Below are 14,099 nucleotides of genomic sequence, written 5' to 3' on the forward strand. Positions count from 1 at the left end.
ACTATGAAGTATTCCCACTTTAGTAAATCAGTTCCTTCTAGAAGTAGAAGACAATGCCAAGTTAAAAGTATAACATAAAAGTATGTTTAAACTTATATCATAAATGTCACTGGATCTAAGCTGAGAAAGAATAAGAGAACCAGTTACCTTCTGCTGCCCTAGATCCCACAAAAATCAGCCATGAGAAATATCAGTAAGAGCATTTTAGCTTATTATGGTCATTTTAATGTTTTCTTAAAAAGGCAGGTCCTTAAATTACTGGCTAATAATTGGTGAGTGACTTGTTTTTCTGGTGACTTGTAACATGCCCAAGGGTAGGAGCTCAAAGCATTACTAACAGTTTATATTTCTTATAGGAATGTGACTGACACAGATATTATAGCATTAGAGCGGCGACTGCTTCAAACCATGGATATGATCATAAGCAAAAAGAAAAGGTAAGACTAGCACATTAAAGAATGTATATTCTGTTAGAATTTCTCAATAAAATTTGACTATGAATTGGTGCTAGCAGGTAATTTTATCTTGTTCTTTTATTAGTACATGTTTGCAATTCATACAGTTTACAATCATCTTTGGGAGTAATTATGTACCTACTATAACTTAGGTTTTTTTCTTTAATCTCTTTGCCTCCTCTCCTTGCTATCCCCTTTTTTGTACTTGTTAATATTATTTATTAATAATAGTTTAAGTTATGGCATATAGTGTTTACATTAATTGGGGTTATTAGGGTCCTGTACATGGCACATCTTTATTCTTCTCATTTCCCCCTCTCCTCCTCACTCCCACCCTTGTTCCCTTTCCTATTGCAAGAGATCTGCCCCTTTCTCCCTTTCTATCCATCCTTTATCATTTTCTTTGTACTTTGCCTCGCTCAAATGAGAGATACCGTATAGTATTTAAGCTTGTGAGTGTGGTTGATTTCATTCAACATTAGTATTTTCCAGCTACATTCATTTTCCTAAATGTGTCATTCTTTATACCTGAGTAGTATTCCATTATACATAAATAACAATTTATATCCAATTATCTGTTGATGGGTAGATGGACTGCTTCAAATTGCATTGCTGTAAACATTAGCATGCATATATTGCTATAGTATAATGACTTAAACTCTTTGAGGAAGATACTTAGCAGGGGGATAGCTGGGTCATGTGGAATTTCTCATTTTAATTCTTTTGAGAAGTCTCCATATAGATTTCCATAAAGGCTGTACTAGTTTGCATTTCCACCAGCAATGCAAGAGGGTTCCTTTTTCACCACAACCGTGCCAGCATTTGTTATTATTTGATTTCCTAATGATTACCATTCTTAACCAGAATAAGGTGGAATCTCAGTCTTGTTTTAATTCACATTTCTCTAGTGGCCAGAGATACTGAAGATTTTTTCATATACTTGTTGACCATTTGTATTTCTTCCTCTGTAAAGTATCTGTTCATTTTCTCTAGCTCATTTCTTGACAGGGTTTTAATTTTAGGTGTTTTAATTTTTTTTAGTTCTTTGTGTATTCTAGATATTAGCTTTCTAAGAAGTAGCTGACAATTTCTTCACATTCTGTAGGGTGTTTCTTTACTGATTGATTTTTTTGTTCTGCTCAGAAGCTTTTTAGTTTAATATCTCATTTGTTATTCTTGTGGTTATTTGTTATACGGTTAAGTTTCTGTTTAGAAAATCACCTTTTACACCTACATCTTCAGGTGTTTTACCTATTTTATCTTCCAGAAGTTTTAATGTTTAGATCTTTGATCCATTTTTATTTTAATTTAGCATCTGTTGAGAGATAAGGGTTCCATTTTATTTTTCTACAAACAGACCAGTTTTCCCAGTGCTGCTTATTGAATAGGCTGTCTTTCCTCCAACATTTCCTTTTGGGCCCTTTGTCAAAGATCTTATAGTTGAATATACCTGGAGAAGTTTCTGTATCCTCAGTGCTGTTTCCAATACCATGCCATTTTTATCACTGTTTTGTAGTATGTCTTAAAGTCAAGTATTGCTATGCCACCTACTTTGCTCTTATTCCCCCAAATTACTTTTGCTATTCTAGTTCTCTGCTGGGTCCATATAAATTTTAGAATTGTTTTCTCTAGATCTGTAAAATACACTGTTGTTATTTTGCTTTGGACTTCATTGAATCTGTATAACAGTTTTAGAGGTAGTGTTGGTTCTGCCTATCAAGGAGCCAGGGACATTGCCATTTCCTGATGTCCTCTTCAATCCCCTTCTTCAGAATACTGTTGTTTTCTTTGTAGATGTTTTTCACTTCCTTGGCTAGGTTAATTCATAGATACTTCTTTTTTCTTGAAGCAACTGTGTTACTACTTTCATAATTTCTTTCTTATCCCTTTCATTATTGGTATATACAAATGCTAATTTTTGCTGAAGTCAGTTATTCTAAGAGTTTTATGTTGGAGATTTTTGGGTCTTCTATGTAAAATATCATGTCATCTGCCAAAAATGATATTTTGAGTTCTTCCTTTCCGGTATGTATCCCTTTTATTTCTTCCTCTTGCCTAATTGCTCTGGCTAATATTTCAAGTACTGTGTTGACTAGAAGAGGTGATAGTGAACATTCTTCTATTTGGGAAATTTTCTTCCATGATTTCTGTAAACATCCGTGCTATATTCTAGATTTTCTCTAACTCTGATTAGTTTTAGCTTGGCCTTTTTGTTTTCATCTAGTAGCTGCTAGATAGTCTTCTCATTCTCTACTTTCTTTTTGGCTACTTTGAGCTCTTAATGCAATATGTTGTTCTCAATATCAGACCCTCTGTCTTCACGATGGTCATTTCTGCAATGTATGAATTCTATTACTGTTTTTTATTTCAGGTATTTCTGTCTGACATGTTTTTGAGTGTTTCATATCCTAAGTGAATCTGTCATTCAAATTTTGAACTGTTTTGGTTAGTTCATCCAATTTTTTACCTGTTTCTCCAAAATTTACCATGGCGGGCAAGAGATTTAGCTCAGCAGCATAAGTGCCTGCCTTGCAAGAACGAAGTCATGAGTTTGATCCCTGGTACCAATAAAAATAAAATTCAGCATGGGCAGGCATATTGAGTGTACTTGCTGTAAACTTTTGGTTCATTTCCTTTTTGTACTCACCTATTTTCTTCTGTGAACTTTTCATATATTTTTGCTACGTGGTATTTGTTTTCTTCTCCCTTTGTGACCACTTGCTCTGCCTAGAGGAAGTTGGGAGGATTGGCAGATCTATTTCCTTGTTTCCCCATTCCCCTCCTTGTGTCTGTGCATATCTGTTTTTGTGTGTATGACATATATCTTAAAATTATATGTGGCCCTCTTTTTTTCTCCTCTTTTTTTTGCGGGGGGCAAGATGGGGGACTAGAGAAGTGAGAGTTTGTGGCTTCTATGGAGTTTATATGTATGTCTAGTACTAATATTTACTTCTATTAAGTGATTTGAACTCTGTCCTTGTTTGGCCCAAACAATTGATTCTATTTATAACAGTATCCATAGATTCAGTCTTACAACACTTCTAAATGATTGCCCTTGCAATTACTTTTCCCCCATCAGCTCTGCAGTGAGGTAGGTGAAGTACAGTGGGGAGAAGTGAATGGTGTTTGGATGAGTAGTGTTAGTCGGTTAGGCGAGGTTTGAAAGGAACCTATCGGTAGATGACAAAACAGTAATATGGGTTCTGATTTTATTGGAGTACTTTTAGTTGAGCTGAAGGTGTAGTAGTGAGAGTTTCAAAGGATATTTTATCAGGGCAAGGGTGAGATATGAGAGAAAGGGAGTAACAACCTAATATACAAAGGCAACCATAAAAGAACATAACCCCATGTTACTAAGTAACTCAAGAAATATATAAAAACTTAAGCCAATAAGTTATCTGATGGGAACACAGATTAGATATTCAAACGAGATGTTACATGTGTGATTCCCAAGTAGTTTCTTTGCCAGAGTGTCTGAGAGCTCAAATCCCAATTACTCCTCTGATCCTTCTACTACAAAATGATTTAACTCAGACTCAGGATCTCTTTCTGCCAGATTGCAGAAATTGTTAGAGTTTGATCCAGTCCAAGGTTTGGGGTTAGGAACTGTTGCTGTCCTTCTCCATGTGACTGTGGGTTCAACAGACAAGTTCACTGGCACTCTGTTGTCCACTGAGTCAGGATTATTCACGTGCGGCCAATTCAACTGTGGCAGTAACAGACTGATCTGTTACAGTGGTATCTTATCAGGCAGGGCTAGTTGAAAAACAACATACCGTAAGACCCTGTTTTGTGGTCTCCCTTTAGCAGGGGGAACATAGTACCAATTTGAGCCCAGTCATGTGTAATTCAGCCTGAAACTGGTGTCTAATCACAGGAATCTAAGTTATTTCTCATTAGGTAAATTATTAGAATAATTTACATATTTAAAGAATGGATGTTTCAGAAATACATTGTTCTACTTTTTTTTTTTTAATCTTTTGAGACACTTTCACTGTGCAGTTCAGGCTGGCCTTGAGCTCATTTTGTAGCCTAAGCTGCTATCAAACTCCAAAACAGTGATCCTCCTCCCTCAGCCCTCCCACGGGCAGGGATTACAGGCATGCACCATCTTGCCTGGCCATATTGTTCTACATTTTTAAAAACCTTTTCATGTTTGATTTATATCTTTTCAGTTTCTTTTTTCTTACTACTTAAACCCATTCAGGTCTTCCTATCATTTTTATTATCAAAAAAGTACTTTAAAAATATATAAGAAAAAAATAAAAATATATTAAGTGATCAAAAAATAGTTAATGTTTAAATTTATTACCATAGAAGACACATTGCCATTAATCCCCCTCAAAATACTCTCCCTTACTTCAAATACACTTACCCATTCTTCTTATACTTTCTGAAGCTGTTCTGAAAAGTGTGTCTTTTGTTCATATGGACTGTGTTTAAAAAAAAAAAACAACTGGTGAATGCTGCTCCTGTGTGCCCCACAACAAAAGCCAGGCTCATAGAAAACATTATAGGGGGCTGGCAATAATAGCTCAGTGGCACAACACCTAACTGGCAACTGTGGTGTCGTAAGTTCAATTCTCAGTACCAAAAAAAAAATGTATACATTTTTTTAAAATTTAGAAAAGCAATATAATGTGTCCTTATCTACCTATTTACTATATCTGGCACTGTGCAACTTCTGGCTCTTCTCCAAACTCACAATAACTGAATAATTTACATTTTGAATTCATTCAGAACATAAAGTCACCTGTGTCTGCACAACTAAAGACATGAAAGAAGATTTCCAAAACTATAGCAGAAAGTGGCACAAATGATGGGACCAAGTGTATTTGAAGTGAGGGGAGTATTTTGAGGGCACTAATGGCAATGTGTCTTTCATATAATACTTTAAAATGTAAATAGCCTCACATGTTTTGCACACATCTCATTTGGTTTCAAAATGGGACCTGTATCATGGCATATACAAGCATATGCTGTGAAATCTCTGATATGAATTCTTGATCTGCACATTACAGTGTGACCTCACCTGTAAAAATGGGAATATGAATGTATTAAAGACTTGTAGAGCCCTTAGAACAGTGAGCATACCTAGCTAAAGATAATTACTGAGTTTATTAATAACCTTTACAAGGTAATCACTTGTGCTTCATACTTAGCCTTCAGAAATTGAGTGACACTGGACTTTGAGAGTCTGTGCTTCCTTGATGAGATTTTGTATTTTCTTTATTTCAGGATGGCAATGGCACGGAGAACTATGTTCCAGAAGGGAGAGGTGCAAAACAAGCCATCCGGGTTCTGGGGGATGATAAAGAGCGTTACTGCTTCAGCTCCAGGAAGTGAAAGTATCTTTTATCGTTCTGCTTGATTTTTTTTTTTTTTGGTTTGTTTTTTTTCCTTTTTCCTATGCTGTAGATCAAGGGCAGAACCAAACAATCTTGGAATAGTTCCTTCCAAGGTGGCTGATTGCATCAGAGTCCAGACTGGCCCGGCATAGCCTTAGAAAGCATAATGTGTATTAAGTCATCTTTCCAACACCCATGAAAGATCAGAAAGTCATTTTCTTTAAGCCAAAGAAGTCCTAAAAAATCAGCATTTCCATTTTACAGATGAGAAATTGACCCCGAGGGTTGTCACACCGTGGTTTACAGCAACACAAAACTGTGGTCTCCTCTTCATAGTTCTTTTCACTACGCTACTATATTCCCAAACCCTAAAGAAATACCACTAAATATAATGGCTCAATAAAATAAATGGTTTATATTTGGGGTGATAAGTGCCCACTTTTGAAAGTGTGTTCCTGGGGCTGGGGATTTAGCTCAGCGGCATAAGCCCCTGCCTTGCAAGCAGGCAGTCGTGAGTTCGATCCCTGGTACCGATAAAAACGAAAAAGACAAAAAAAAAAAAAAGTGTGTTCCTAAACAAATTTTAAATATCTGCTTCTCTAGCAACTTTGGTTTAAAAGTCAAGATGATTGGGTTAATGGATTGTTCCTGGCCTAGCTAGTTGAAGTGTGTTGAACTAATTCCTAGATTGAGTGGCCATATCTCTACATGGCTCCCAAGCTATGAGGTTAAAACTGTCAGGGACTAACAATGAGACACATACTTGCTTTCTTCTCTGGACTAGGCAAATACTCCCTTTTGTTTGAATTGGAGGAAAAGAATATAATGCAATTGTATGAATTGTGATTTATGTCCTTCTGGTATCAGATTCACATAAGACTAAATTCAAAGAAAGGCAAAATGTTCATGGCAGTAAAAGAAAAAAGAGTTATTTAATCCAGAAACGTTTACTTCATGTCTTCTACTCCCAGCGAAGTGCTGAGTGATAGAATGGTTAGTAGAGGACTGTGTAACCTCTTTACTGTCTAATCACAGGAGAGACAGATATAACTAGTTCAGCCCTACTGTTTGATTGTCTGGATATTGCCAAGAACAGCCACTGTTGAAGAAGTAACTAAGGATACTTGTTGATTTTGGTAGTAATAGGAAAATTCACAGAGAAGAGGAAGATTTGGATTAAAATCAGTGATTCTCTTTTAGAAGGGGTTATCTTTTTATTACTTAAAAATCCTTAAAAGCCAAATGCGTGCAAGTAAGCTACTTCAATAAGTTAATATTGCATCAGTTGATTTAACCTGAGTCTGTTTTCTAAATGAGGAGACAAATACTACTTACTGAGTTCTTGGAAAATAGCATATCTTAGTGGAAAGAACAGGCTTGGAGTAAGGCAGATCTCACTTCGCATCCACACCTGACAGTTGTGTGTCTTTAAATCATTTAACTCTGAACTTCACTTTCCTTACCTGCAAAATAGGTAACACCTATCTCATAGGATTGTTGAAACAATAAAAGAAGAGAATGTCTATACAGAACTAAAGAAGGTAACGTCTGTAAACCCAGCCTGTGTTAACAAGACTAGTTCCCTTACCAAACGAATTTCAGATAATGTAGGAGAAAATTATGCTTAATTATAAAGATTATTGTATTGTGTGTGATTTAATAGATAAAGTAAAAACCAAACAGAAAACCATCTGTCTGGGTTGGGAGAAACTAAGTGACAGTTCATTGTGATGATACTCTCAGTGGAGAAGCTTTTCCATACCTGTGTCAGGCTGGGAAAATGGCTCTGATGTGGTGAAGTGGCACTGCTGGATCTGAAACAGGATACTGCAAATCCAGGAACTTCTAGGTTCTGCTACATAATATACAAAAGCAAATGCTTTCTTTGTTGCTATTTTTTGAAACTTCTCTGTGATTTAAACCTTGATGTACATTTTGTGCCAGATCTTACTCTTATTCAACAGGAAGTGGATGCTTTGGAAGAACTAAGCAGGCAGCTTTTTCTGGAAACGGTTGATCTATATGCTACCAAGGTACAGAGCAAGGAAACTAAACTAATATTTTTTACCAATGTGACTGAAGAGAACTTTTTAGTATCTTATGATCAGGCAATGCAAAAGACACCTCACAGCTTCTTTATAAGCCATGAGCATTTGGGAATGAGGAATTACTCCTGGGTTTGTTTCTATCACTGGCAAAATTCTTAAAGGAACACAGTCTGTAATAGAAATTGGAGGAATATCAGAATTTTCAACATCTATAAATGTAGTACCACTTCCCACTGACCCAAGATAAAGATAATAGCTCCTTGGGTTCTTTTTATTCCCTTATAAATTAGTTTTAGGAGAACAGTAATATTATTGTCATGGTTTTGCCCTATTTTAAGAGACCTAGATCAAGAGATATCCCAGCTTTCCTACATATAACTGAAATACAGTGTAATTTATGCACAATCTATCAAGATTGTAAGCTTTAATCCTTTTTAAAGGTAACTTCATAAGGGTAGCTACTTAGAGTAGAGGTCTGGGCACAGACTTGAGTCTACTTAAACCAGTGTACACTCTGAGCAAGTTTATTGATCTAAGATTCATTTTTTCATCTGTAAAATTAAGATATTAGAACATATTTTATAAGAGTTTTCATGAAGTTTAAAGTAGCTAATGCCTATGTTTGTTCTAGTGCTGGGCTTAAACAGTCAATAAATGTTGGCTGTTGCTATTACTGTTTTATTATGATCAACAGTGATTCATAGAGAGAGGACCTCTTTTGTTGATGATAAGTTTACATGAAACTAACTATATTTCCTGTTTGTTTTTCCTCAGGAGAGAATAGAATATTCCAAAACTTTCAAAGGAAAATATTTTAATTTTCTGGGTTACTTTTTCTCTATTTACTGTGTTTGGAAAATTTTCATGGTAAGTATATTTTGTCAAGAATTCAGTGATTTTCCCTGGGGATGATGGCAAGATACAATGAGTTTAACTGACACATTGAGCTCAGTTTCAAATTGAGTTAACAGAAATCATGACCTTTCACATCTCTGAGCTCTCTTTTCTCCCTTCTCTTTTTTAAAGGATGTAGAAAGGAAGGTTACTTCTTTTCAGTCAGGCATCGTTTGTAAGGCCTTGGGTTGTGAAACATAAATTGATTTAACTGTTTCTTGGTTTGCTGTGTTTTCCATAGTATCCATGAGTACATGACTGTGTGTAATCTGAATTCCTACTTTCAGCTGAGCATAGAAACCAAATATCCTTTTAATAATATTTGCCTAAAAACTGAAATCTAAAATAAATTCTAAATGTATCTCTGCAGACATATTTTCCTGTGGGCTTATTGCTCTTACTCTTTTGTGATTTTCTTTCTTGTGTGCAATTAATGTACGTTGGTCTTCACTTCCAGCTCATCTGCTTATATTCCTGGATTTCAGTATGATGTTGTAAAGGCTGATTTGACTTTCTGGCTTGGTGACTTTCCTACTAGAGCTGTTTTTTGCATAAAGAAGAGCTTTGTCGGCTTGTTAGTTAATTTTATCAATATAGATTAATGGGACAGGCTTTCTTTTTTGTTTTTTTATTAGTGCATGGTTTATCGGAGACCCCTGCAGTGGGTTCCAGTCTCCTGCCCAGAGTTACAGCATAAAGCGGGAAGAAAGCAAGAGACAAAATAGAGGTGCAGGCAGAGACTTGGGATGATTAGTTGTTCTCAGGGAACAAAAGGGCACGAGGCACCCAGAACTGTGGTATTTATCCTTCACATCTCACTCAAGGGTGATAGGTAAAAGGTAGTGGGTATTTCTGAGAAAGTAATGATGACTACAGTGGGCTAGTAAGAAAAACAAAGCATTCTTGAAAGGATGAGACGGGGCAATGTGGAAACTGTAGTTTTCCCAGATGGTGGGTGTTATCTTGTCTTATGAACAAGGCTTCCCACTCTGACTAGAAAAGAGCAGAGAGTGTCGTCATTTCAGTTTAGCTCAAGGGTAGGACAAGAACAAGCCTTGGACATCTCCTAGACTTAAGTTATAATTCATGAATGGTTAAGAGTAACCTGGGTGAATATCATGTTGTTTCCCTAATATAAAAACTAAAGGAGCTAGTGGAATGCAAAATGCACAATACATCCTGTGAAAGTGAAAGGGGAGGAAGTGTATTTGATGCCACAGACAGCTATTTCAAACGTAACAAAATATATTACAGTAGCCATTTTTCGTTTCGTATTAGCTTGTTTTAAAGCCCTGTATTACTTTCTATTTTGTTTTGTTTGATGGTATCATGTCTGGTGGTATAGGTAACAACTTTGAAAATAACAAGATGCATTATGGTACCTATTGTGGTTTTATTGTAATCTTGTTTTTAAGTCCTGTACTGTTTCCATTGTTTTGTTTTATTGGTTTTATTCTGTACTATTTTGTTTGATTTTATTATGCCTGATGTTATGGGCAATGCTTTTGAAGATGACAAGAGGCATTATGGTAGCCATTATTGAGTTCCTTGTATTTTGTTTTAAAGTCATGTACCATGTTCATCGTTTTGTTTTGATTGAGTCTATTCTGTTTTATTTTGTTTGGTTTTATTTACTTCAAAAAAAAAGTTATAATTCATGGTTCTCAACATATGTTTACAGTACATAATGTTTACATTCCTTGTAGGAAGTTGGTACATGTGCATAATGTATCCCTCCCTGCTTCCTTCTTCCATTTATCCCTTGATATCCTTCCTTTTTTAAAAATGAATTTAATGTTATAATAAATGAAAATCAATCTTAATTCATTGAGAAAGATGAATGAAGGTAAATGTTTTCTTCCTGAAATGAAAGGCCCTTAGAGGAGCATAACAACAACTTTATTATGATAAAATTGACATATTTTAAATGATAATTTGGTAAGTTTTGATACATATATATATACTTGTACAACAATCACAATTCAGATAAAGAACATAATTATCCATCACTTTCAGAACTCTTGCTGCCTAATTGTAGAGCATGTCTCACACTGAGGCACACCTAATCAACTGTCATTAAATATTAATTGATGTTTTGTATGAGCGTATACTTTTTTGTCTGGCTTATTTTACCCAGCATGGTTTTTGAAGTTTCATTGGTATTATTGAATATATCCGTAATTTATTCCTTTTATTGCTGAGCTGTATTTCATTGTATGTTTACCATTTACCTGATGGTAGATAAATGATTGTGTCTTGTTTGGGGATATTACAAGTAAAGCTATCATGAACATTTTTATATAAGTGTATGTCTACATATAAGCTGCTATTCCTTGGATAATCCCTCTGGAGTGAAACATTTGATTCATAAGAAAGACATCTAACTTTGGAAGAAAGAGCCAACGCACATACCTCTTTTCCAAAGAGATTGTACCATTTGTATTCCTACTTGCTGTGTGTAGGCATTTTAGTTATTCTACATCTTCATAAACACTCACATGGTCTGGTAGATTTAAGATATTGAATCTACCAAATACCTGGTAGGGAAATTTACATTTCCCCAATCCCTAAAGGCATTTATTTGGCTTCATTCCATGTGCTCATTTCTGAGTCGTGTCCTTGCTGGTAAAGTGTCTGTTCAACTCTTCCCCCCACCCTTAGGTCATTTATTTTCTTTTAGCAAGTTTTTTAATATTGGAAATTATTTATCAAATATATGATATTCAGATATTTTGGTTCTAATCAGTAGATTTGACTTCTTGTTCTCTTAGCAGTTTCTGTTTTTTGTTTTCTTTTTCCTGTTATGGATTGTGTTTTTGGCTTAAGATCCAAAAAATCTTTGCCTAAGGATTAAAGTTTTTTTATGGCCGCCATGAAAACTCCCTTAAGTCACCAGCAGTGGCAGGGAGAAGTAGCCAGTCCAGCCCTGGCACATGTGCAGGGCACCACCATGGGTAACCAGTGCAGGCCAAGAGAACCAGCCAGCCACGCCTTGCAGAAGCCCACCCCACACCCCACCACCTCCTGGGGGACCTGGGTTAGGAGAAACCCAGGAGTCTGACTCATCACCATACACTGTGAGTGGGTAACCAATTTGAAGAGCTCCTGGGACCCCACAACACACTCATCTGAGGAACCCAGAAAAATGTCAGCAAAGGAGTGAAAGGCAGTCTCTGGCCTCCAGCCCAACAGAACAAGTCCTGGAGACTTAGACATTGAAGAAAGTGGAAGTCACATATCTGAAATGTCTAGGGTTATAGCAACCTTTATGAAGTAAAGAAACTACTTCATAAGGTTGTAAAAGAAATCAGATCAGAAATAGTATCTCAGGTAAGAGAGGAAATAACAAACATAATAAAAGGGTTCCTAGTCGGGTATGGTGGTATATACCTGTAATTCCGGCACTCAGAAGGCTGAGGCAGGATTGTTGTAAGTTTGAGACCAACCTGGGCTACAAAGTAAGCTCAATGCCATTCTGAGCTGCACAGAGGACACTGTCTCAAGAAAAAAAAAAAAAGGACCATAGGAGAATGAGAAACCTTAAATGAACCATGTAGAGAGCTGGAATGCATGAAAGAGACTAAGAAATATCCAAGAAATTAAAAGCTGGTACAACCACTTGAAAGAACGTGAAGAGGGAGTTTCATACCTTAAAGACAGGGTGGCAGCTAGTGACCACAAAAGGAAACATCTCTTAAAATAACAAGGAACCATGAAATAATTCAGTGGCTGCAAGACAATGTAAAAAAAAGTAAATGTAAAAATGATAAGTGTCAGCAAAAAGGCAATAGTCAACACAAATGACACAGAGACTATTTACAGAAGTAATAGCAGAGAAACTCCCAAGCATGGGAAGAGGACCTGACATACAGATAAGTGAGTCATATAGAACTCCAGCTAGCCATAACCAAAATGCATCCAGACGTGTAATAATCAAGATTCCAGAAAAGCAGCATAAAAACAATATTAAAGGCTGCTAGAGAAAAGAAACAGATAATCTATAAAGGGAAAGCCATCAGAATCATGCAAGACTTCTCAACACAGACCATCAAGTCAAAAAGAGGTTGAAATGAATTATTTCAAGTCCTGAAAGAAAACAGCTTCCAACCCAGACTGATGTACCCTGTGAAACTTATCTTTCAAAATTAATGGAGAAATAAGATACTTCCATGACAAAAAACAGCTGAAGGAATTCATGACCATCACATCAACCCTACAGAGAATATCAAAGGACATTCTAGAGAGAGAGAAAAATGACCATGGTTCTGAGAACAGCAGCAGAATGGGATCGCCAAGCAGGGCAGACAGTTGAATGGAGGGGAAAAGTAGGAAACCAATGCCAGGAACAAGTATATGGCGGAGACAAACCAGTGCATGTTGGCCAAAACCATTAATGTAGAGGGCCTCAATTCACCAATATTAAAACATAGGCAAAGTGTATCCAGCAATAAGATCCATCAATATGTGATATACAAAAAAACACATTCACTCAAAAGGAAATTCATAGACTGAAAGTCAAAAGAAAGAAAACAATGCTCCATGTGACAACTAGAAAAAAGCAGGAATGGCTTCCCCATCAATTGCAGAATGGATAAGAAAGGTGGCATTTTTATACATGGAAAGCTACTCAGTTATAAAGAATGACAATGACAAGGCTCTCATAGGTAAATTGATATAACTTGTGATCGTGCTCTTAGATGAAATGGTTTGGACTCACAGGTGAACATCATGTTGTCTCCCTAATATAAAATATTAAAGGAGGTAGTGGAATCCAAAATGTGACACTGAAGGGAAGGAAATGTCTGAAAAGGGAAGATGGTAGCCATTGTTATTCCCTATTATTTTGTTTTAAAGTCTTGTGTCACTTTAGTTGTTTTGATGAGTTTTATTCTGTTTCATTTGGTTTCATTGTATTATGTCTAGGGCTGGGGGTTAGCTCAGCGGCACTAAGTGCCTGTTTGGCAAGCGTGAAGTCATAAATTCAATCTCTGGTACCAAAAAAAAAAAAATCGTTTATTGTGTCTGATGGCATAGACAGCTATTTTGAAGACAACAAGATATATTGTGATAACCATTGATGATATCCTGCTATCTTGTTTTGAAGTCCTGTACCATTCTCACTGTTTTGTTTTGACTGGTTTTATTTGATTTTATTAGGTCTGATGATATGGGCAGGCGTTTTGAAGATAATAAGAGGCATTATGGTAGCCATTATTGATTTCCTATTTTGTTTTGAAATTCTGTATCACTTTCATAGTTTTGATTGATTTTCTTTTCTTTGATTTGATTTTAATATGTCTGATGATATAGACAGCTATTTTAAAGATAAGAGACATTATGGCAGCCATTATTGA

At 36.1% G+C, this 14,099-nt stretch overlaps 1 protein-coding gene across 1 annotated transcript in view; it reads left to right on the forward strand.

The window, feature by feature from the left end:
* Gpr89a (G protein-coupled receptor 89A) overlaps positions 1 to 14,099 on the forward strand; it is a 42,336-nt gene that overhangs the window by 19,359 nt on the left and 8,878 nt on the right. The window contains exons 7-10 of the mRNA XM_063256842.1: positions 357 to 437; positions 5,694 to 5,803; positions 7,748 to 7,836; positions 8,626 to 8,718. Coding sequence (XP_063112912.1) covers positions 357 to 437; positions 5,694 to 5,803; positions 7,748 to 7,836; positions 8,626 to 8,718 — 373 coding nt within the window. The remainder of the gene's footprint in view (positions 1 to 356; positions 438 to 5,693; positions 5,804 to 7,747; positions 7,837 to 8,625; positions 8,719 to 14,099) is intronic.

The sequence above is a fragment of the Cavia porcellus genome, unplaced genomic scaffold (assembly GCF_034190915.1).
Source record: "Cavia porcellus strain 051 isolate PalLab524CR breed Dunkin Hartley unplaced genomic scaffold, mCavPor4.1 scaffold_1, whole genome shotgun sequence".
Taxonomy (NCBI): Eukaryota; Metazoa; Chordata; class Mammalia; order Rodentia; family Caviidae; genus Cavia; species Cavia porcellus.